This window comes from Borostomias antarcticus (assembly GCF_949987555.1).
Source record: "Borostomias antarcticus genome assembly, chromosome: 15".
Classification (NCBI taxonomy): domain Eukaryota; kingdom Metazoa; phylum Chordata; class Actinopteri; order Stomiiformes; family Stomiidae; genus Borostomias; species Borostomias antarcticus.
Window position 1 is genome coordinate 17,857,887 of NC_140248.1, and position 23,703 is coordinate 17,881,589.

General features: G+C 44.1%; 2 protein-coding genes across 2 annotated transcripts in view; one reads left to right on the forward strand and one right to left on the reverse strand.

Annotated features, from left to right (window-relative positions):
- Nucleotides 1–396: 396 nt before the first annotated feature.
- hmgn7 (high mobility group nucleosomal binding domain 7) lies at nt 397–3,016 on the reverse strand. The gene is made up of 6 exons (XM_084450014.1): nt 2,882–3,016; nt 1,986–2,012; nt 1,746–1,787; nt 1,509–1,556; nt 1,298–1,402; nt 397–1,113 (listed from the first exon to the last, which is right to left on the reverse strand). The coding sequence occupies exons 1-6, from the start codon at nt 2,894–2,896 to the stop codon at nt 1,066–1,068; spliced, it is 285 nt and encodes a 94-aa protein (XP_084306140.1). The 5' UTR covers nt 2,897–3,016; the 3' UTR covers nt 397–1,065.
- Nucleotides 3,017–9,103: 6,087 nt separating this feature from the next.
- LOC311318190 (connector enhancer of kinase suppressor of ras 2) overlaps nt 9,104–23,703 on the forward strand; it is a gene marked incomplete at both ends in the record, with an annotated part of 34,718 nt that continues 20,118 nt past the window's right edge. Inside the window, 7 exons of the mRNA XM_084449441.1 lie at nt 9,104–9,170; nt 12,968–13,131; nt 18,674–18,876; nt 19,620–19,707; nt 19,914–19,955; nt 21,524–21,643; nt 21,832–21,891. Of these exons, the coding sequence (XP_084305567.1) occupies nt 9,104–9,170; nt 12,968–13,131; nt 18,674–18,876; nt 19,620–19,707; nt 19,914–19,955; nt 21,524–21,643; nt 21,832–21,891 (744 nt within the window). The remainder of the gene's footprint in view (nt 9,171–12,967; nt 13,132–18,673; nt 18,877–19,619; nt 19,708–19,913; nt 19,956–21,523; nt 21,644–21,831; nt 21,892–23,703) is intronic.

The following is a 23,703-nucleotide window of genomic DNA, read 5'->3' on the forward strand; positions in this document are numbered from 1 at the left end:
GATTTACAAAGAAGCAGGGAGCCACCCAGGCCAACATCTACCTGTCCCGACCTTAATACTTTAATACTCATAATAATACTTTAATTATCTATTATCTAGGCTACTACTTCTACTGCAATACCTCCATGGGTGCAATAGAAGGGGTGAGCCTTTAGATTTAAGAGAGCCTGGCGAAGTTGAACTTTGCACTCTCCCTTGTTTTGTGAGTTGGGCTCCCAAATTTAGTTCAATTGACTGCCCTCATCTCTAATCTAACCCCAGATAATGTACTGTAAGGCTCAGATGTGCTCATTTGTTGTGTTGACAGAGTAATTCCACAAAGTAATGACACATGATGCAACATTTTGAGGAAAATTTCAATTACTGTTTATTTCCAATTAGACATCCAGTAGACTACTTCAGTGGGAACACATTTAGATGCATATTTCAATAGATTAATTTTCTGTTATAAAATCGCAACAATTGTTTTCAAAAGTCCTGCATAAGTTAATTTTATGAAGCCTCTTTGTTAAAATAATTTTAAGTCATCAAAATGATTCCAAGCAAGATTATTTAAAAAGCAGGGGATCCCACTCCATCTTTATGCCTGGAATGTGTTCAGAAATAGTTTTAAATTCCTCTTTGTTACAGATATTCAACTTTAAAAGAAAGCAAACCCCCAAATAAAGAAAAACTGCACATATCAAGGGTAAAAATACAACCTACAAAAGTCAAATGATCTGAGTTGGTACACCTACAATGTGATACATACAGTACCACTTGCAATTAGTCTGCCAGCCAGCATTTTCTTTTTAAATTTCCAACATCATACCAACACTAATACAAAACATAAAAACAGAAGCTTAATTAAGTTTGCTTAAAAGCACTTGATATGACCAGTCCACAAGGAAACAATCCTCCAAATTTAGCTTTGCTTTGTGCTAAAAACCTGTACCAATAATTACAAAATTGTTGATAAAAATATTCCTCTGTTAATAAGGTAATTGAGGTTTTGGGGCAAACACATGAGACTTGGGGGCCGTACGAGGGGGGTGGGGTGGGGGGGGTTGGTTGGACACAATGTTGCTACTCCGTCTTGGCTTCCTCTTTCTCCTCCTCCTCTGGGGTCTCTACCTGTGGGATGACAGTTACTGTGACACATTGCACTACATGCTTCCTAAATGACTGACAGCCTACAGTGACACTGATTAGTCAAAGAAAATATCTGAAACATTGTCTATAACTTTGTCTGCCAATTAAAGATGATTGAAGTCATATATTTTACTAATATCAATCTCTATCCATAACAAGGGCATACTTCATTCGTCTTGGTCTCGCCATTTTCAGATTTGTTATCTTCCTTGGGCTCCTCAGCTTTTGCCTTCTTCTTGTCTTCCTTCTTGTCATTTACTTCTTTTGCTTTCTGTAAAGACATGAAAAGACTGCCATGTCTGTCCCAAGAACCAGACTCTGTATGGGGACGATGCAGCTAGTAGATAGATATCCTGGACATGTGACTCTTAGCCTACCTTCACTGGCTTTTTTGGTTTTGGTTCTGGTTTGGCTGCTGCCGGTTTCTAAAATGACAGAGCCATATCACTCACATGCAAAATATACATTACACAACTACATCAAAATAGAAAGAGACAAGTTCATTAAAACAATGTTTGGTATTCAGCCTAATGTTAGATCAAAGCAGCACATATACACACAATAGATCATCATGACAATATTTACAAAAGGAAGAGAAGGATGAAGTTCTTTACTTTTGCAGTTACCGCTGATAACCTTGCTGATCTTCTTTTGGGCTAAGGAATGGAAAAAACACAGGTTTGTATTGAATGCAAACTGTTGGCAGCTAATTGGGCAAAGATGTTGATGTGCACTGCCAGCATGAAATAGCCTAAATAAAATACAGGACATTATAACAACGTAATTTCCATAATAAAGGACTTTATTCCATATAAGCCTATTACATATCGGCATGATGAAATGAAGGCACTTACCTCATCCTTCACCTCCCCATCAGTTCCCTGGAAAAAAAGATATCAAAACCCATAAAGCAACTTTACAACACAAACATAATGGCCAGAATTCATATCTAGCATTAATAACGTTACAGGAAACTGAGTCAACTCAACTGGGACCTGCGCGTCACATTCAGTCAACTTAGTTCTGAAAAAATACATTCAATACATACATACGTTGCAAACGGTGAATGGTTTGGACGACACTGTTCCGTTTAATGGGCTTTGGACAGGTGCTAGTGGCGATGATCAGGTCAGCGGCGCGGAAAGCAGTTTTTCATTCGGACAGTATCGTTATTACCAAATTTCTCAGGGGGATGGGCAGCATTTGGCTCAGCTTTACTTCGCCATCTGGCGTTAAGAAGGTGTAATAGCATTCATTTGACGCGATGAACAAAGAATGCATAAAAATGTTTTATTTTAGTGCCAGTTTTGTAAATCAATAATTTTGACGAAAAACTAGAGTTTCTCCTTTATTTTTCAGTGCCCCTTTAACGCCAATTCACACAATCTATCAATCAAAAGGCACCTTTCTTGTTTGCAGTGTTCGCGATGGAAAGGATAGGAACTGCAAAGCATGGCTGCTTGTGGTTTCAATAGCATGGAGATTCGGCTTGACTTCAGACCGACACAAGACTATGAGCGCCTCTCAAGAAACCTGGAAAAACATCCACCTTAACGGAAAACAGGGCGTCATTTGCAAGCCAAAAAATTTTACGAATTATTTCCAACACATTTAGTCACGGGTGGCCACAAACAAATAAAGCAGATTTGTATTAAATCTCTGTTGTCTCGCACGCTTCGATATAATCACGTCTGAATTGTAAGGGCAAAAGTATATATCTATATACAGTATTGAATAGCTCCCGACATACCTGTCTCTTGGGCATTTTGGACTTCAAAGATATCTTCGTAGATGCAACTAACGAGCTATTTTTCTGACTGTGAGTTCACAGTTTACAGAGACTGGCGTTCTCTTATCACCAATACTGTAGTAAACACAGCACAGGCACATCAAGCCCAGTGGTTGGATGGGGGTAGGGTAGGTGCGTCTAAAACGTGACTGATGTTAGGGTTGGCCAATCGGAGGGTGGAAAAAGGTGTCACAAAAGAACAGGATTTTCAGCGTTGATCTTTTAAGCGCGAAACGGAGTGGAAGTCAATAGGCAATGTAAATCGTTTTTAATCGGGTGTGGGCATGTCCTATGAAAAACAATGCAAGCCGATTCTTCAGGATTGTATTTGCTTTTGCATGTAACTGTTAAAGTTCAGATTGTGCATTCTTACAGTGTACGTCTAGCTAACTATCAAACATTTTTTTCATCCCATATTTGTCTTTTCTTTTTTTCCCCTTGTTGAATACAGGACACATTCAAAACATGTTAAAATTGCAATACTGACTGCCTTCTCTATTTTCTCATGTGGAGTCATCATGATGGGGCATCAATGTGACTTAATAAGACAGCAAATGTCTGGAGCCATAAACCAAAGAGCCTGCATTTCCAATAAAGTTGCTCTATCTATCTATCTATCTATCTATCTATCTATCTATCTATCTATCTATCTATCTATCTATCTATCTATCTATCTATCTATCTATCTATCTATCTATCTATCTATCTATCTATCTATCTATCTATCTATCTATCTATCTATCTATCTATCTATCTATCTATCTATCTATCTATCTATCTATCTATCTATCTATCTAAACTATATGGACAAAAGCACTGGGACTGTTGGGTGATTTTGAAGAACTTGACTGGCCCGTACAGAGCCCTGACCTCAACCACAATGAACCCTTTGGGATGAACTAGAAGGAGATTGCGAGCTAGGCCCTCTCGTCTAACATCAGTGTCTGACCTCACCAATGCTCTTTAGGATGAATGGGCAAAAATTCCCACAGACACACTCCAAAAACGTATAGAAAGCCTTCCCAGAAGAGTGGAAGCTGTTATAGCTGCAAAGGGGGGACCAACTACATATTAATGCCTATGAATTTAGAATGGGATTTTTCATAAAAGCTCCTGTGTAATGTGGTGCCCCAATACTTTTGTCCATATAGTCTGTCTGTCTGTCTGTCTGTCTGTCTGTCTGTCTGTCTGTCTGTCTGTCTGTCTGTCTGTCTGTCTGTCTGTCTGTCTGTCTGTCTGTCTATCTATCTATCTATCTATCTATCTATCTATCTATCTATCTATCTATCTATCTATCTATCTATCTATCTATCTATCTATCTATCTATCTATCTAGTCAAAATGGTCGGTGTACTCCTACTATCCACCTCAAGACGCTGAGACTACTTGGTTAGTCGTACAGTATTCAACACTGTTGTTTGGCTCCTCCCTTCATTAATGTTGAAAAAGGACCTGGAAAGTGTCATGTCATTTCCTCTTCTGTTTTAGGTTATCAGTTATCTTGAGCACTATGTACTGACTTGACTTTTCATTCGTGTCTCTAATTACTCCACTAGATGGCAGCATTGACACCTATTTGGAAAAGCATCACTTCAGTACAGTGAAAAATACTCCTTATATATATACATATATATATATATATATACTGTATATATATATACTGTATGTATATATACTCAGGCCAGTGGCCTTGACATCACATGTCATGAAGGTTTTTGAGATATGAGCTTTCATCTCTTAATTGATGAAAGCTCATTATGACATAACAAACTGACTCAAGGAAGGGTATATATATATATATATAATTCCTTCCACCCTTCCTTGAGTGAGTTTATCTCATATGAGCTTTCATCAATTAAGAGATGTCAGATTAAGTGATTACTCCAATCAGGGTGGACATCATCCTTCTATCAGGTATTGAAGAAAACCAGAACTCTGGAACTGTAACACAAAGAACCTTAGAAGGACTCTCAGGCTGTCCCAGAACTTTCAGACTAAATATTATAAGTTGACATTTATGAAGACATTTGTATTGAAACATTGCCTATTACTGACACTAATCAATTTGCATTAGAAATAATTATTAAAGGAATGGGGTTTGGTGCATGTGAGCTGATAATGAGAGCCATCCAGCTGAGCAAAGCAGACTTCTATATCATATCTAGACCACCTATACAGTGGCAGCGAGTGTGGTGCCGAAGAACAAACCGCAGACCACGTCATCCAGGACGGAACGCGTGGCCTGACGGTTGTGGAAGACGAAACAGTGACATGGCTCCTGGAGTTGTGCCCAGATATATAGCCCGGATGACCCCCTCAAGAAACTACACCAAACCCATAAGAAGGAGAAGAAGAAGAAGAAGAAGAAGAAGAAGAGGCAGCAGCAGCTCAACCAGCAGCAGCTCAAGAAACTACACCAAACCCATAAGAAGAAGAAGAAGCAGCAGCAGCAGCAGCTCAGCCAGGCAGCAGCTCTCCTCCAGCCTGGCTCTCCCAACCCAGGGCAGCAAGAGAAGAGCTGAGGAGACAAAAGAAAAAAACATCCACAACTGCTTTGAGAAACTCTTGGCAGATCTTTAGGAACTTTACCAGCTAAGCTATTATTGATTGAGTCAATCAAGTCCAGCCGTGGGGGGAGGCCAGGAACGTGCCAATGACCTAAACCTGTTTTTCAATAGGTTTGACTCAGCCCCCACCTCTGTGAGCCGAACGCCCCCACCCCACACCCTACCCACCTCACATCCAGTTCATTCATCACAACGAGCCAGGTGAGAAGGGGGTTCTCCAGGCTCCGGATCCACAGCAGGCTCAGATAACATCAACTTGTCGGAGTGTTCCCTCACTTGTTCAACCCCTCCTCGAGGATAAGGAGGGTGCCCCAGCTGGGGAAGACCTCATGCATCGTCCCGGTGCCCAGAAAAGGACATCCCAGTGTCCTCAATGACTACAGCCCAGTGGCACTGACGTCACATGTCATGAAGGTCTTTGAGAGACTGGTCCTGCAGCACCTTAGGCCCCTAGTGAGGGATTCTGTGGACCCCCTGCAGTTTGTGTATCAAGCCTGAATCAACGTGGATGATGCCATCATTCAACTGCTTCACAGAGCTTACTCACTGGGAAGCACAGTGAGTCATGTATTATTATTATTTATTTTTTATTTTAAAATAAAAATAAAAATTTAATATTTTTCCAATGCATTCAACACCATGTCACCCCTCTGGTTTTTAGAGAAGCTCCCAGCCATGCTGGTAGACCATGACATGGTGGCCTGGTTTACGGACTACCCTACTGGCTGGCCACAATATGTCTGGCTGCAGGGCTGCCTGTCCGATGTGGTGATAAGCAATACTGGCACCCCCCAAGGAACTATACTGTCACCCTCCCTGTTCACCCTCAACACCTCTGACTTACTTCAGCCAGAACTCTGGAACGTGCCACCTCTAGAAGTTCTTGGATGATTCTTCTATCGTGGGCTGCATCAGTGAGGAGGAGGAGGAGGAGGAGGAGGAGGAGGAGGAGGAGGAGGAGGAGGAGGAGGAGTAAAGCTCCAAGCAGGCATGCCGTATTGCATGATCCAAATCCAAATAACCGTGTAGGACGCTAGCTCACCTCGGAGGTTGTTGTTGTTTAACATAGTGAAGGGGACTTTGAAAATGAGAACACACAGATAGGGCTCTGGACTGAATCTGATTGTCGCCAGTCGCCACTGATTGGGCCGGATGTGTAATCCATAGCCACTTATCATCCCCAAAACCTATATCTGTTGAGTCAGACTACTTATTACTTTACTTTACTGTCACTTCACATTGGACAGGTTTAAAAAAAACAAAAAAACATTTTTATTTATTTATTTATTTATAATTCTTGTGTATTTAATTTATATATTTTGTTGACGGGGGGGGGGGGGGGGGGGGGTAGAAGTAGTAGAAGACATCTACTCCAGAAGATGCAAGACAAGACCAAGGTCAACAGGATCCTGAGAGACTCCAGCCACCCAGGCAACGGACTGGACCCACAGGGCGAGCATGGAGAGGCTCAGGAAGAGCTTCTTTCTGCAAGCCATCCGGCTCCTGAATGACTCTATCTAACTTATAGTACCACTATACCCAGAGGAGCAGGATATCAAGTGTACATAACACAACCCCTTGTGTACATAGCTGTAAGGCAAGGCACGTTTATTTGTATAGCACATTTCATCAACAAGGCAATTCAAAGTGCTTTACATGAGACATTAAAAGCATCAAGACAAAGTGCAACACATAAAAGGTCATATAAAACGAAATGCAAATCAATTAGTGAATGCTAGTTAATGTTCACATTTTTACTTTGTCCTGTCAATGACAGTCTGCATGTTCCCAGGTTATGCAATCCTACAGCTGGTTCCAAACCCAAATTTCCAAAATTATACTGTAAATCCGTCCTGGCCTTCCCCGAACATGTCGTTCACCTGGGTCACGCACTGATTGAATGGGCAATGTCTAGAAAACTATTGCAGCAATCTTCCCTGTTGTGAACTTTAGCATGTACATAACTCACTCACCATTTATTATTTATTCATATCCATATATAGCACTTTCTGTACATGTTCATACTTTATATAAAGGGTACCCATTGTGTAACTAGTGTTAATTTGTACTTTTTTTTTTTTTTTGTAATTTGTACATTTGTAACTTGTAAATTTGGAATTGAGTATTAGTTTATCAGTAAGCATAATCTTGGAGTCAGCAGCAACATTTCACTGTGACTATACACCATACATTACAAGTGACAAATGAAATAAATATTGAAATCTTGTTGTAAAGCCCAAATTTCCCCTCTCTGGGATTATTAAAGTTATATCTTATATTTTATCTTTTCTTATCTTTTGCTTGTTGTTAAAGTTGGAAAATATTGCCATCTGCTGTTACATGTAGGTATTGCAAACGATACATTGCATGTAACATTGCAAGTCAAATTTGAATTAGGCCTACAACTATGATGAACTTACTTCCATGCATGTATATTGATTTGTGTGTTGCTCATTCTTCCTTCATTAAAATGATCTCTCTTGATCTATGTTTTACCATGCTGCATTGTGGGTACTATACACAATCTAAGCTCTGCCAGTGATCATACAGGCCTGCTGCTCGGGCTCTAGATTGAGAGGATTAACAGTAAACTGTGTGGTGAGTGCCAATGCCTCCACTTCACACCCCGTTGGGTGCCACTGGCTCATACTCCAGGCTTGCCAAGACCTATTAGCATGGCACTGATAGGCCTCAGCCCTAACGAGCAGAGGAGAGGGTGAGGAGTTGTGTGTGTGTGTGTGTGTGTGGGGGGGGGGGGGGAAGGGGGTCTTTGTCCACTAAAATAGCTCTAATATGTCACCGATACCAGACAGTTTGAATTCTTGAGGTTTATGAAGTTGAATGCAGCAACTTGATGAAGCGATGAGAAGATATGCTCTAAGGGAAACTAAAAGAGAAAGTGATCTGTGAACACAATAAGTGGTTGATCATGATCCTGATTTAAACATCCCATTAGGGAAGAGAGAAAGATCATCTAGAAAGTGCGTGTAAGATTTTTTGTTTGTACCAGCACTAGTTCAAGTGGAGTGAGTGTCCTGTGAGGGACTTTGATGTATCACACTACACATTACCATTTCTATTAGTTAAAACACAAAGGATGCTGCCAGGGCCCAGTTCCTATTGGCTGGAAATGACGTCAGGTGAATGATTCCATTGATAGAGGTATCCCCATTGTCAGATCGAAGAACAAAACGATTGTGGATATGATCCATTATCACAGTCTGTAATGGAATCAAGTAATCCTATGTTATGACACTATTCAGTGTCGGTGGAACAGAGCATGTGATGCTGCGGTGTGCAAGGGGAGGGAGGGGTCGCTAGACTTCCGTACTGAGACCTCTACAGTAGGCTACAGTGGGTTGTGCAGGTGCTGTGTGAGTGTGTATAAGAGAGAGAGAGAGAGAGAGAGAGAGAGAGAAGGGGGCGGGGGAGTCGTTTCGCGCGTGGACTGCACCATCGCATTCCGTACCTAGGATACTGTCACCGGCCATGCCTTCATGGAGCAAGATGCAGCTATATTGTATGATCTTTGGCTTACCGAAACAAAATCGCTGATTATTACTAGGCAACTCACGCGCTCGATTTAGTCCTTTTTCAGGAGGATTTAAAGACATCGATGATGGCCTTGGTGATGGAACCTATAAGCAAATGGACACCCAAGCAAGTGTTAGAATGGATGAAAGGTAAAGATTTTTAAACACGTTTCTTTTGATTTATGTGATAGAAAACATTTGAATTGGCCAATGCATGGGCATTTGGCGCACACCTTCTCTCTTACACAGATGATCGTTCACTAACGTTGGGCCGGGATTTCTTATTTTATTTTTTAGCTATAACAGCGATTCTTTGCATTGAAATGTATTGATCGTGTGCCATTTTGTGTATCCAACCCTGATGTGGAAACGCGCTATTTAGCCTAATGTTTGAACGACACGCAATGATTGAGGTCTAAGCACATCTGTTACGGAGAGAATATCCAGATCAACGCTACAGTTGAACAGTTGATTTACAGACGATCACATCTACATTGCTTCATAGCATAAAGACTGCGTGCTCTCTCTCTCTCTCTCTCTCTCTCTCTCTCTCTTTCACACACACACACACACACACACACACACACACACACACACACACACACACACACACACACACACACACAAACACACACATACAAACACACACACACACACGTACACACACAGACGCACGCGCGCACGCACGCACGCACACACACACACACACACAAACACAAACACACACACGCATGTATTGAGAGATTGTTAATTGAAACACTGGCATCAATGGAAACGCTCACAGATCTAGCACCATGGACAGCAACCAGCCTTGGTAATGTGGATCCAGTCTGATAAAAACCGCCACACTGATACATATTAGTACTGACTAACATTGTAGATTTGGGCAGAGGCTTTTGCAATCTTTTTTTTTTGCATGTTGTATTTGTAGTGTAAACTGACTATTTATTCTACGATGTTCTATATAATTCCAAAAGTATATCATGTAGGCTACTGTATATTTCCAGCCACAGTGAGATGGCACTTTTGCAAGAGTAGTCAGATTTAAAAAGAATTTTACTCTCCATCACCTTAATCAGATAGTGAGTGATTACAATTGCTGTGGAAGTGACAAACTCTTGCCATTCTGAGGGTGAGACACTTGATGAATTACAAATCATTCTTTATTTCCAGTCTTTGCTCAAGAGACTTTGTAAGCTAGACATCTTCCTTTAGGAATCGCTCACTCACCTACCCACACTAGAGACGTGATCTCTCTCACCCAGACTCATCTGCTGTCTTCTATAATAACAGGAAGGGATGACGTGCCTGTGCAGACATACAATCTACAGTATTATGTTTCTACTAGATGCAGCGGCTTTGCCATCTGAGTGTCATTCCAGAAGTGCGCATCTCTGCCTGCCCCCGGCGCTGCTGTCTCCGACGTGTCTCCATCCTTCTCTCCAAGGACAGGCCTGGCCGAGAGCGCAGTGCATCTGCAGCTGATATACTAGCACAAGAAATTCCAGCTCAACCCCCCCCCAAAAACAGTATTAAAATCACAGATCTTAGTACTCGGTTGTGATATCAGTTTCTGCAAGCCTACAGTTTAGGACGCCTATCAAATTCTCAGGCCCTGAGAGTGCTACAGCACGACGGACTGACGGGATGGAGCTGAGGGTCTTTAGTAGACAGAATGTATACGATACGATACGATACACTTTTATATCCGATATGCGAGCTGATCATGCTGACATACAGGCTCAGAGCTGCCTGGCTCTCCACCGTGGTGCCATAGCTGTTAAACAATATACACCTTTTACAGGTTACTGTGATTTCTGTCTCCTGTAGGATGGACAATAGGGTTTCATATAGTCATACCAGTGAGTTATGATATGAAATAACATAGCTACACACACAGCCTGTACATAGACATGAAGTCCTGAGCACCAGTGCCATGTTCAAGAATGAGAATACAAGTAATTGTTCTTTGAAACTGAATAACCTGATACAGACTGATGTCAAACCACAGTAATGATGTCACTCTGGAGGAAAGTGGGTGGTGTGTGTGTGTGTGTGTGTGTGTGTGTGTGTGTGCGTGTGTGTGCATGTGTATGGGTGGCGGGTGAAGCCTGTGCATGCACCGTATGCACCTGTTATTCTTACTTAATCAGCAGATACTGTACGCGTCCAAGATGAAATTCCTTCGGGACAATAAAGTCTATCTTATCTTAACATAATGAGAGTGCCCAACGGGTCTTTTCATGACAGAATAGAGACGTTAGCAGTACATTACATTAGAAGTTAAGTACCGTGTCCCCAGGCCAATGGTAAGCAAGTTTGCATCTCTTCAAAGGGGCTCTCCTCTTCATCACCAAGCAACTGTTGCCATGGAGCTTTGATAGCCAACAGAATGGAAATTCCACAAGCAGCACACTTTAATGAAAGAAACCATTCATTATCATTAGATACACACACACACACACACACACGCACACACACGCACACACACACACACACACACACACACACACACACACACACACACACACACACACACACACACACACGCACACACACACACACAGTAGAGATGAATGCACACAAACAGCCTCACGCACAAAGACGTCCATTTCTATCTCAAAGCCATGCATCAGTCTGTGCTCTGAGAAACAGTTTTCTCAATGTAATATTGAGCCTCTATTAGGTTAGATTAAGACAATCAGAGTGAGCAGGTTCAGCACACTTAACCCAGGCACGTATGCTTTACTGAGGCGAATGGGACATACCTCGCTGCAAATTGGTATCGAATAGATGTAGGCTACCATTCTTTGATGTCCCTTGCATAACGCCATAATGTCACCGGAACTATCCCTAATTGAAAAGGTCGCTGTATGGCTGGGGTGTGTTGAAAGCAGGCCGGGGGGGGTGGGTGGGGGGGGGGGGGTATATGTGTGGTGTGTTGACGTGGCCCAGCCGGCGTATGTAATATGGGTCAGAGCTGTGGGATGACTCATCTCCTGGGAGCGATGCTGTGGTTGAAAGACTAGACCAGACCGCTGCTGCCTGCTATCTGCACCCCTCTCTGGGACGCAACCCATGGTTCACACACGCTCAGCTGCCTGCTATCTGCACCCCTCTCTGGGACGCAACCCATGGTTCACACACGCTCGGCTCCGCTCTGATTCCACGGGTAACACACAGGAGCGCACTCAGACCGGGAGTTGAGTTCTCCACGATCGGCTGCTCCGTCAGCAGCGCAGCCATGGTAAATGGACTGCACTTATATAGCGCTTTTCCACCTTAGCGGCACTCAAAGCACTTTCCAATGGCCTCTCATTCACCCATTCACACACACATTCACACACCAATGGCGGTAGCTGCCATGCAAGGTGCTAACCTGCTCATTGGGAGCAATTTGGGGTTAGGTGTCTTGCTCAAGGACACTTCGACATGTGGACTGTCAGAGCTGGGATTCGAACCACTGACCCTTCGATCATTGAACGACCCGCTCTACCAACTGAGCTACAGCCGCCCTGGGGCTGTCGTATTCACGGCCCGCAATGACGCAGACGATATTCATGTTAGAAATCTTTGAAGATCTCCCGCCAGCTTTGTGCTGAACTGTCCAGATATGGATAGCGGAGGGAGTACACCAAAGAGAGAATGGCTTAAAACATGTGGATGGAAGCTGAACCCTTCTTTGTTTTCCCAACATTACTCCATCGATATTTACAGAAAATATCTGATGTCAAGTCAACCATGGGCTTCATCAGGATTGCTGGGCTCAAACTGAAAGGTCTTGGTCTGAGTTCAGCCGCTCAAAGTTTGATATTGATCTTGCACAGCAGCTGGTCTAAAAATGCCAATCTCACAGCTCTGCGATGTTAATGGTGTATTTAAGGGCTTTTCAACCGGGCAGGCAGACTGTGAGATAAGGGTGTCTCACCTCCCCCTGTTTCCCTCAGGTCTGGATGACTGTCTGCAGCAGTACATCAAGAACTTCGAGAGGGAGAAGATCAACGGAGAGCAGCTTCTACACATCACCCACCAGGAGCTGGAGGAGCTGGGGGTGACCCGGATCGGCCACCAGGAGCTCATACTGGAGGCCGTGGACCTGCTGTGCGCTCTGGTGAGTGGGGAGGGACTCCTGCATCCCTGGCACTTGGCTGTTCACATACTAAAAAGTGTACGAGTGCGCACAACTCCAAATGAAACGGAAGCAGTCACGGGTGGCAGGTCAAGTGCTATAATGAATGAAGGAAAGCACCGGCACTCACGAGATAGACAATAGTCTTCAAAACGTTCATGGGCAGGAATGAACGTTTCGGACTTAAAGTTGCACAGAAATGAAAAAAGGATTCTGTCCCATTTTGGTTCACATAATTGGTCATAGTGTTCACCTATTCAATGATGTATGCCCGAAAAATTAAAAAAATCTACTTTTGTTGTAATCTTATATCAAAGTATATAATTTCTTACTTCCTGGAAAACGTTTGGTCACGTGCAATTACGACAACAGGTACCTTAGATTTTAGGCCAATAATCTCACGACATCCAACCGTCAATCAACGTTATCCTTCTATCGAATCTGTCTAAAGTTCTTAAAACCCGTCCACTTGTTAATGTTCCAATCAAATTCCTCTAAACGTTATGTCCCACCCTCATAGCTTGTTTGCGACGGAAATACGTCAAACTACGGAAGTTAGATGATCTCAAACATCAGTGCTACTTTAAGCCTTCATCAGCATGAAGGCTTAAGTCCGAAACGTTCATTCCTGCCCATTAAAGTTTTGAAGACTATTGTCTATCTTGTGAGTGCCGGTGCTTTCCTTCATTCACTTGGCTGTTCACCTCACGCGCAGTCCTGGTACTAGCTAGCTACCTCACACACGGTCCGACTGGGACTCGTCACGACCGCAAAGCGCGCGTACTGTATGCAAGTTCCTGAAAATGACTTTATGCACATCAAATTGATTTCAGCGTGGTTTAGCCTCCATCAGAGCGCTGTGCTGAGCATGTGGGGTGTGTGGATGGGCTCTGTTCTGGAGGGAGGTGAACCCTCCGCAGTCGCATCTGAGGACAGGACCTCTTTCATAATTTATGTTAAGAGGTAAAGACTAATTCAGATTCATTGCCGATGTATCCTTGTATGGGTACATTGAGGTCGAGCTGCAGGAGGAGCCCGTTTGCATCAGTAAGTGTGTGTGTGTGTGTGTGTGTTGGGGGTGGGGGAGTTAGCCTCGGTCGGTGTATGACTCATGCTGAAGCTGGAGTGGGCAGAGGAAGAGCCCGACTACAGATAAGAGCTCAGCGTACAAGTCTGAGTCAGAGAGGGTCCACGTCATGTCTGATTGGCTGGCTGAGTGCCTGTTAATGGACCCATTGACACAGACAGGCTGGCCAGGCCAAGGCGTGGAGCTGGAGGCTAGCGTGTGATTCTCTGTGACCGACGCCTACCTACCCCCTTTCCCCCCAACCCCACCCCACCCTGGAGCAGAACGCCATTTAGGGGCCAGGGAACACGCCTGGACTGCCGCTGTCGCTCTCTCTGTCTGGCCGTATCTGCACACACACACACACACACACACACACACACACACACACACACGCGTGAACGTGTGTGACAGTATGAATGCTTGGAAGTTCCTTGAGTATGTTTGAATGCTGGGAGTTCGTTCACATTGTACGTGTGTGTGTGTGTGTGTGTGTACAGCATCTGGCTCCATCTTCGGCATGGCGATGGACTGTGATTCTGATTGGCTGCTGCTGGGACATGTGCCCATTGATCCAGGCGAAGTGCACTAGAGCTGAGTATGGTGCACTAGAGCTGAGTATGGTGCACTAGAACTGAGTATGGTGCACTAGAGCTGAGTATAGTGCACTAGAGCGGAGTATGGCGTCACTCTGCTGAGAGCGCGCTGACATGAGTAATGACTGCGCTGGGGCAGGGCTGCAGGGGGGAGGGCCGGGAGGGCCAGGACACGAGGCTGGTCACACACACACACACACACACACACACACACACACACACACACACACACACACACACACACACACACGCACACACATGCACACACATTGCATGCACACACACTACACCACACACAAAGGCACGCAGGCACACAGGCAGGCACACAGGCACGCACGCACACACACACACACACACACACACACACACACACACACACACACACACACACACACACAGGGCCTTTCCATACAGCCCATCCAAAATGGATGCCGTCTGAATAGATAGATGACAGTGCCTCCCTCCGCATGGAAAAAGACAAGCCTCTTTTGAAATCAATTTCGGGAATTAATTTCGCCTTCCTGGCTTGATTATCTCGGAGTGATGGATTGAGAGACAATGCAGGCTTAGTGGCAGGCAGTGTGACCGCTGAGTCACTTTGACAGTAAAGGAGGAGGAATGTGGCAGAGAGTTAGGTAATGGTTCATCCCCTGGCCAACAGTGACCGAACAGGGCCCAGCTGCCAGGCTGCTGGAGCTCGTAAGGGGTTTTTACCTCCAGGATGTTCTCTGCCGTCGTATGAAAACGTCTCTTCCTGTGCTGCCTCTGTGCCTGGATGCTTGTCTCTGGGAGATGGATGGAAGGCAAACCGCTGAGCTGGTAGTCAGTCACCAGCACCTACAGGGTAATAGTCTGTCTCCGTCATCCGGGGGACTGAGGCTGCCAAGAACAGGGCCCTATTTTAGCGCTGCTTAGCATATGCGCCTGTATATTCAGCACGTTCAGTTTGCCCCGCCCACTCCTGGGAGCATTGGTCTCCTGCCCACCCTCCCTGGGAGATCGCTGGCGGAGGAGCCCCTGAGCACGGCAGCGTTGCCCGAGGCTAACAGACAAGCGTGGTACTTTGATATTTTGAATGAAGGAGTGGAAAATCAGTGCGCAGTGAATCTGTCATCCCCCCACCCATGATGCATGTCGTCAGCAAGTCCAGTTGGTGAATGTGTAAGTGGACTGGGCTTTTCTACTTTAGATTTATTCACGGAGCCGGCCTTTTTTTTGTTTGTTCTAAAATGCAAGCATTTATTTGAAAGTAAGTGGTTATCAGTCATTATATAAAAAAAAAACTAAAGTGATTTTAACTTTCTATAGGAACCCACAAAAGGCAATGGTTGCAAAAAACAAACAAACAAAAAACATCGATACAATAAGATGGTATGATAATCTACTGTCCATTATAGTGATAATGCTACTGGTCCTAGTGATACAGAATAACGTTGCCATTAACCGATGCATTTTAGTTTATAGTCCATTGTTATCACTTCTGTTGTATTATTAAGGTTCCATATCATTTGAAGCATCTGCACTTAATATGTCTGTCAGCAGACTACTCACCATAATTGTACATAGCAGACTACTCACCATAATTGTATAGTGTTGCTGTTAACATTTGCATATTTGCCTATAAGGGTTATTGTTTACATGTCAGACAGATCTTGCAAATGTGAAATGGCCAACCACTCGCACCTTTACCAAAAGTGTAATATGACAACATTGTGTTTCATTAGCCTGTGCCTCATGCATATCCTTCTGTCCACTCGCAAGCTGTTTTACCGTCTGATCATTTTCAGCTAATTGAAAGAATAATGTGGTATGATATACTAGTATCTTCTGACCATTGTGTTACTGTACATTCACCTGCTTCTCGCTCGGAATGTTGGTTGTGTTTTGGAGTTCAGATCAAAGTGGAATGTCAGGCAGTGAACGCAGAATTCTAGAGCTATGGAGGATTTGCAGAGCTAGGCTGCGTGAGTCCATTAGGGCTCATTGTACTGTAAGTTACTTTGGATAAAAGCATCTGCTAAATGACTGTAATGTAATGTCCAAGCCATTCAGAGAGACTCTTTATGCACCCTGCGGATCACGCTATGAATGGAGATATGTCAACCTCCTGACCCTCTAGCAGGTCAGCAGACGCCCTCCTGTGAGATTCTAATCGGCTGATTTACGTTGGTTTTTCTCAAATAAATCGGCTGATTCATGTTGTATCGGTGCGTGAGCCCTGACTGAACCTCACAGACCCCGCACCTAATGGCATGACTAGCTTTGTCACCGTTGGGAAACATACAATATATGACATACACTGCCCTACAAAGGAAAAAAACAGGGACTTCATTTTTGGTCAAAAATGATGTATAATCATTTATGTCACATTAAAGACATATTTTGTCATGTGGACAAATATCTTCTCTCGAATGTGTTGTATTTTGGAGAAAATATGGGGTTGAATTTACAGTTGCTGCAAAAAGCCCTAGGCCAACAACTTTAAAGTAATTTTTCTGCCACATTACTGCCTTTTTTCCTTTGTAGGGCAGTACAGTAGCCATACTCTATCGATCTCTGATCTACCAAACATGCTTGAACTACCTAAATATTAGTCACCTGATCTATGTTGTGAATATAAGGACTATAACTAATGATAATTGTAGGCCTAGCCACAATGTACCTAACCCCGATACTAACCTATGAGAATCCTAACATTTAGAACAAGCACCAAAAGAGTTACTAAACAGCTTAAGGTCTGAACTCTGTGGATTTAGAAAGTAGACCGGCTCCTGAGTGTAATAGACTATCATTTTACTGAGACTGTTTTTTTTATATACAAAGCAAAATGTACTTGGCAATGGAAAAAACAAATGGCGGACTTCCCCAGGTGGTGAGTTCTGGTAGCCTCCATGTATGACTGATGGACGAATTGATTGATTGATTGATTGATTGATTATACTTTATTGTCCCCGTAGGGAAACTTGTCTTGGGCACAGCACCGCATTGCTTTATAAGCATTTGACAAACAACACGTTACACAGGACACGACAGAACAACACAAACAGGAACAGACCATCAAGAACAACTATCGTCATTGACAGCTGCATCATCTAAAAACAACAGTCAACGAAAAAACAAACGAAGGCATAAACACACGCTTGTATAAACGCACGCCCGCACAATCTAACGTACAGGGGTCCATCTTTCATCGGGTGGGGGAGAATAAGGGAACGATGGAAACACTCGCCTCGCTGTAATTAAGAGTGACAAAGCCTGGAGTCACCACGGCAACCAGTCTGGGTAAACTACGTTCGTGAGTTAAACAGGAAGAAGGCATTTCACCATGGCGACAGCGATTATTGTTGACTCGTCCTGCAGATTCGGTGAGCCAAATGTGCACAGACTAGCTTGAATGTTATCACGTGCGCACACACGCACGCGCGCACACACAGACACACACACAGACACACGTACACATATGCACACACATACGCACACACACACACACACACACACACACACACACACACACACACACACACACACACACACACACACAGATGAATGCCATTTGAGTTATGAAGAAAGTCTTGATTTTTTTCTGACGAGATGATTCATCTCTGCTTGAGTATGCTGGAGCACAATGTGAGCAAAAGGCTTTACAGCTCTGTCCATCTGGTGCCCCGAATAAACAAGCAGGAACGGTTGAGATTATGTGACTGGAGGGAAGGCCTTTATTTGCCTGTAGATTTACATGGTACCAATCTCAAGTCTTACGTAACGCTGTGTCTGCTTGTTCAGTCTTGCACTCTTCTGTTGTGTTTATCAGTGGTCGTATTAGGCCTGCGTGTGATACTGATGACCATATCACCTGTTTCAGAACTATGGGCTGGAGACCGAGAACCTGCGGACCCTGTCCCACAAGCTCAACGCCTCGGCCAAGAACCTGCAGAACTTCATCACCGGACGGCGCCGGGGAGGCCACTACGACGGCCGGGCCTCGCGCAGGCTGCCCAACGACTTCCTCACATCCGTGGTGGACCTGATCGGGGCGGCCAAGAATCTGCTGGCCTGGCTGGACAGGTGTGTCCCACAGCTGGGCTCCAGAGAGATGCACCCTGACATCCAGTCTTTGGTCACCTTATACATGTAATGACATCAAAAATGTACATTTTTCGATTTTCGATCACATCCTTGGTCAAAGTGTGTGCCTATTTAACAATACATGCCAAATATTTTTAGAAATTTCCGTTTTGTGGTAATCTTATATCAAATCTGATGATTTTTTTCTTCCTGTAAAACAAAATCTCCCGAGTGCTTATGTCAGCAAGGCAAGAGCAAGGTCAACCAATAATCTCACAATATCCACCCGTCAATCAACGTTATCAGTCTATCGAATCTGTCTAAAGTTGTTATAACCCGCCCACTTGTCAACGTTCCAATCAAATTCCTCTAAATGTTATGTCCCGCCCCTATAGCCTGTTTGAGTCGGAAATACGTCAAACTACGGAAGTTAGAAGATCTCAAATGTCCGTTTCAGCTGGACTTTAAAGGGTTTATCTGTTGTTTTTTGAATTGTGTGTTGTCTGTTATGTGTTTATTTGTGTAATACATAAACACACAACAGACAAAACAACAGGTGCACGTTGTTTTTGGACCCCTAGAAAACTTGCTATCGCTTTGGCGTCAGCTATTAGGGATCCGAATAAACTTCAGCTTCAGTATAATTATAAGAGAAGGCAAATGCTGTCAGCACAGATATTCTCCGCATTCTCTATCCAACTGTTTCAACTGTTCAGTCTCCCTGTTACCTCTGTCCCTACCAGATCCCCATTTGTCAGCGTGTCAGAATACTCACTGCTGAAGAACAACATCGTTCAACTGTGCCTGGAGTTGACCACCATAGTACAACAAGTGAGTGGATGACTCATGCAGAGCCTGGAATAAGAAAGAGGAAGTAGACAGGCAGACAATTTGAGCATACCCATGAGACACGCGTCATCTGTGAGGAACAATTACTTGTTTGCAGGTTGAAAGCGTGACTATTTTGATCCGAAGGCTGTGTTGTTTTCATATCTACCAGTGCCTCATGAATTGTTCTCTGACTGTTTCTCTTGCAGGACTGTACGGTATATGAGACAGAAAACAAGATTCTCCATGTGGTGAGTCTAGCCACCGTCTAACCATTGGTTGAGTCGTAAACTTTGTCCAAGAACAATGGTACTGTAAGGACGATACAGAGCCCCACACAAACCTCACTCTTAAACACCTCATACAGACACGTGATAGGTAGGAATCATCTGTTTAACCGGTCGTTCATTTGGAAGTACGGATTCATCTTTACTGATGACAAGTGACTATTTGAGATGAATTTTGATTGTGCTGGTCTACACTCGTACACAAAGAGATAATCATTCAGAGTTACTATGGCCACAACCGAACATGTGATTCTGCAGTGACTGCGGTCACATGCGCCCTCATCCCCAGCGCCACAGCAGAGGGTCTGTGTTGTTCATTAGAGGGGGCCTGTGTGTTTCTCTAAAGCTGCAGTTTTAAGGCCTTTGGATGGCAGCCATGTTGAATAATGCAAATCCCCACTGCTGATCCCAAGGGCGTTCCTGCCTCCAGCAATTAGACAGCAAAGAGAGTGACAGGCAATACACTGCAAAATACATTAGTTAAAATTGTACCTGATAAGAAATCTTAAAATAAGCTGGTTCAAGTCTAGAAATAAGATAGAAACTAGTAAATAACTTTTAAAACGAGAATTAATCTCATATTTCCAATTCCATTTTAAATCTTGCCAAGCGCAGAACAATTTGCAGTGTACAAACAGAGAAGCTAGGGCAAACTTTGTGCAGGTCAGTTTAAGTGTTTGTGTGTGCGTGTGTGTGTGTGTCTGCTTATGTGCAAACCTACAGTATGTGTGTGTGTCTCTGGGAGAGTGCGAGCCAAACAGAGACAGCTCCCGGGGATGATGGGACAGAGATGGGTCCGGTGACAGACGGTACCAGGTGACAGGACCCAGCCTTCACCGCCGACCTGTTCAGAAGCACCTAACACCTGTCACTGAGCGGCTTCAGGCTGTGCAGACATAGACTTCCTGTATAGAACAGTACACCTATATGAACAACACCACAGTAGCTAACACTATTAGTCCAGTACTGCAGAGAGGAGCCTCTGTCAGCTTGTTAAACCATAGAAAAGAACGCTGCTCGCCTTTGAAGAATGCCCTGTGTCTCAGATGATGAATAAGTCTGAGAGGCGCTCATTAAAAAGCAGGTCAGATTCTCAGATAATTGCATTGCAGAGGAGCTTCGTTGTTGTTGCTCTGAAAATGAAAGCTGTGAAGAAAAGTTACATGTGGGCTTTTTCCAACTCTGTTGACTGTATTTTTCCTTCTCAAACAAAGTGATTCTCTTCTGGAGTATGACCCAAATGCACAGAGCAAAACATGGCTGTGCTCTAAAGCACTGAACTCTGGACACTCAAACAAAGCAAGCAAAGCACGTCCGTACTTGGTGCCCATGGTGCAGTTGTAGAACTCCAAAATTGTTCTGTGCACTTTTAATTTGGTGTAACCTTGACGCCGTTTGTTTCCAAAGTCAGTTGATCCGACATGTACTACAGGCTTCCTGACAGAAGAACACTTTGCGTCTCAGATATGTGAGCTGTCTCAGATATGTCTGAGCTGTGAGTATGGCTTCATCCCTGTTTCTTTCACCTACAGTGTAAAACGCTGTCTGGAATTTGTGACCACATTATCTCGCTGTCGTCCGACTCTCTGGTCTCCCAGTCTGCCCATCTGGAGGTGGTCCACCTGACCAACATCATGCCCAGCGAGGGTCTGGTGAGTGCTGATACGCCACCTGGACTAAAATAGCCTCTAAATGGGATGCTTATAGTGTATTTTAATTGTGCAATATAGTAAAAAATTGGTCCCTTCTAATGTGTTTGTCAAAACCTTTATCAGAAAAGTTGAAACTTTTAATAAACGTAGCAATAATAAATGCTCATCCCCTGTCTCTCCTCTTTTAGGGAATGTACATCAAATCAACCTATGATGGTCTACATGTCATCACTGGGACCACAGAGAACGTAAGTGTTCTTTACCTGTCTGATGAGTTTAAACAAGACCATAGAAAGTGGCCCCTAGCCTGTATTCGACAGTGCTTTAGATTCTGTAAAACATATCACATTTGTTTAAGAAATCAGCGGTTTCATCCTGGGAAACAGATCCTTTCCTCTGCCAGAGAACCTGTCCTCCTCAAAGTGAAGCAGCTACCTCTGCTGAGCTGCTTTGCCCATGGGCCTCTTGTTGTGCTGTAAAGATGACCTCCTCTGGTTTGGGCTCTGGGATAAGTATTCAATTAGTGCAGCAAATTGTGAGCCACTAATTAGCACGGGGGTGGATAATTGTGGGAGGGAGCAGGAGAGGAGTGACAGGGTTTACAAATGGCACGGAGACTCCTTTTAATTAGCATGGGTTCAAAGCAGGGCTTGGACCAGGATTTTCTTACGCAGAGAGAGAAAGAAAGAGAGAGAGAGATGAAGAGATAGATGGAGAGAGGTAGAGAGGTAGAGAGGGAGAAATAGAGAGAAGGAGAGACAGGTGGGAGAGAAAGAGAGATTTAGAGAAGGGGAGAGGGGGAGAGAAAGAGAGAGAGATGAGGGAGAGAAGGAGAGAGATAGAGGGAGAGAGAGGGGGAGAAAGGGAGAGAGAGAGAGAGGAAGAGGGTGAGAGAGAGAGGAAGAGAGAGAGAGAGCAGGAGACAGAGAACAGAGAGAGGAAGAGTGAGAGAGAGAGGAAGAGGGAGAGAGAAAGATAGGAAGAGGGAGAGAGAGAGGAAGAGGAGGAGAGGGAGAGAGAGAGAGGGAGAGAGAGAGAGAGGAAGACAGAGAACAGAGAGAGAGGGAGAGAGAGAGAGAGAGAGAGAGAGAGAGGAAGACAGAGAGAGGGAGAGAGGGAGAGGGAGAGAGAGAGGATGACAGAGAGAGAGAGAGGAAGACAGAGAGGGAGAGAGGGAATAGGAGCTAGTCTATATTCAGATACACATCACCAGGTTGCTCATCGCTCACATCTGTCGTACCCTTTTTAGATGTATCCTGGTTTTTGTTTGGGAAATAGTAAATGCTGTGTAGTTACACCATCAGAGATGCTTGATTCTCTGCCAGGGTGATGTGACTCATCCCCTCCATTAGATGGGTGGTAGACTGTGTCTGATTAGCCTGACTATCTTCCACTGTTATATATTTTGCAGTGTCCTGCCATTTGCACTTAGCCTGGCTTCGCCAGGCCCAATTCTCACAAATGTGAAGGGTCTGGAAACTCACAGTTGCTTTCTTATTCCCAAGGGGCGTTACCAACGGGCGTAGATCAAAATGCCTCTGGACGCAATTGGATAGACCTACAACCAATCAGAGACGGTGCTCCTCTGTTCCGTCATCTTATTAAACCCGCCCCATATTAGATAAACGGTTGTGATTGGCACGAACGAACCAATCTCAGTTTGAGTGGATTCCGTTAGAACGGTTGGATGTCCAGACTGATCTGCGGAGTGAAATAGAACGTGAGCTTGTGAGATCAGGCTGGCGACGCCAGGCTAATTTGCACTGTCCTGTCTTTGCACTGTCCTGTCTTGTTCTTGCACCCTGTCTATTGTTGTCTATTTATTGTATTCGCCAACAGTCCAGAACAAATTCCTAGTACGTGTGAAAACCTACCTGGCTAAAATGAATCTGATTCTGATTCTATTACTGGCTGTTGTGGAGGGGAGCCATCATGATTGTTGTCCTTCAGCTATGCCAGGAGTTTAGTTATTGTGCCGGTGAGTGTGTACTAACCTGTGGCTAAACACTTACAAACTAAGCAGAGGTCTTAGCTGCTCTGGTTTTCTACTGCCCCTGAGT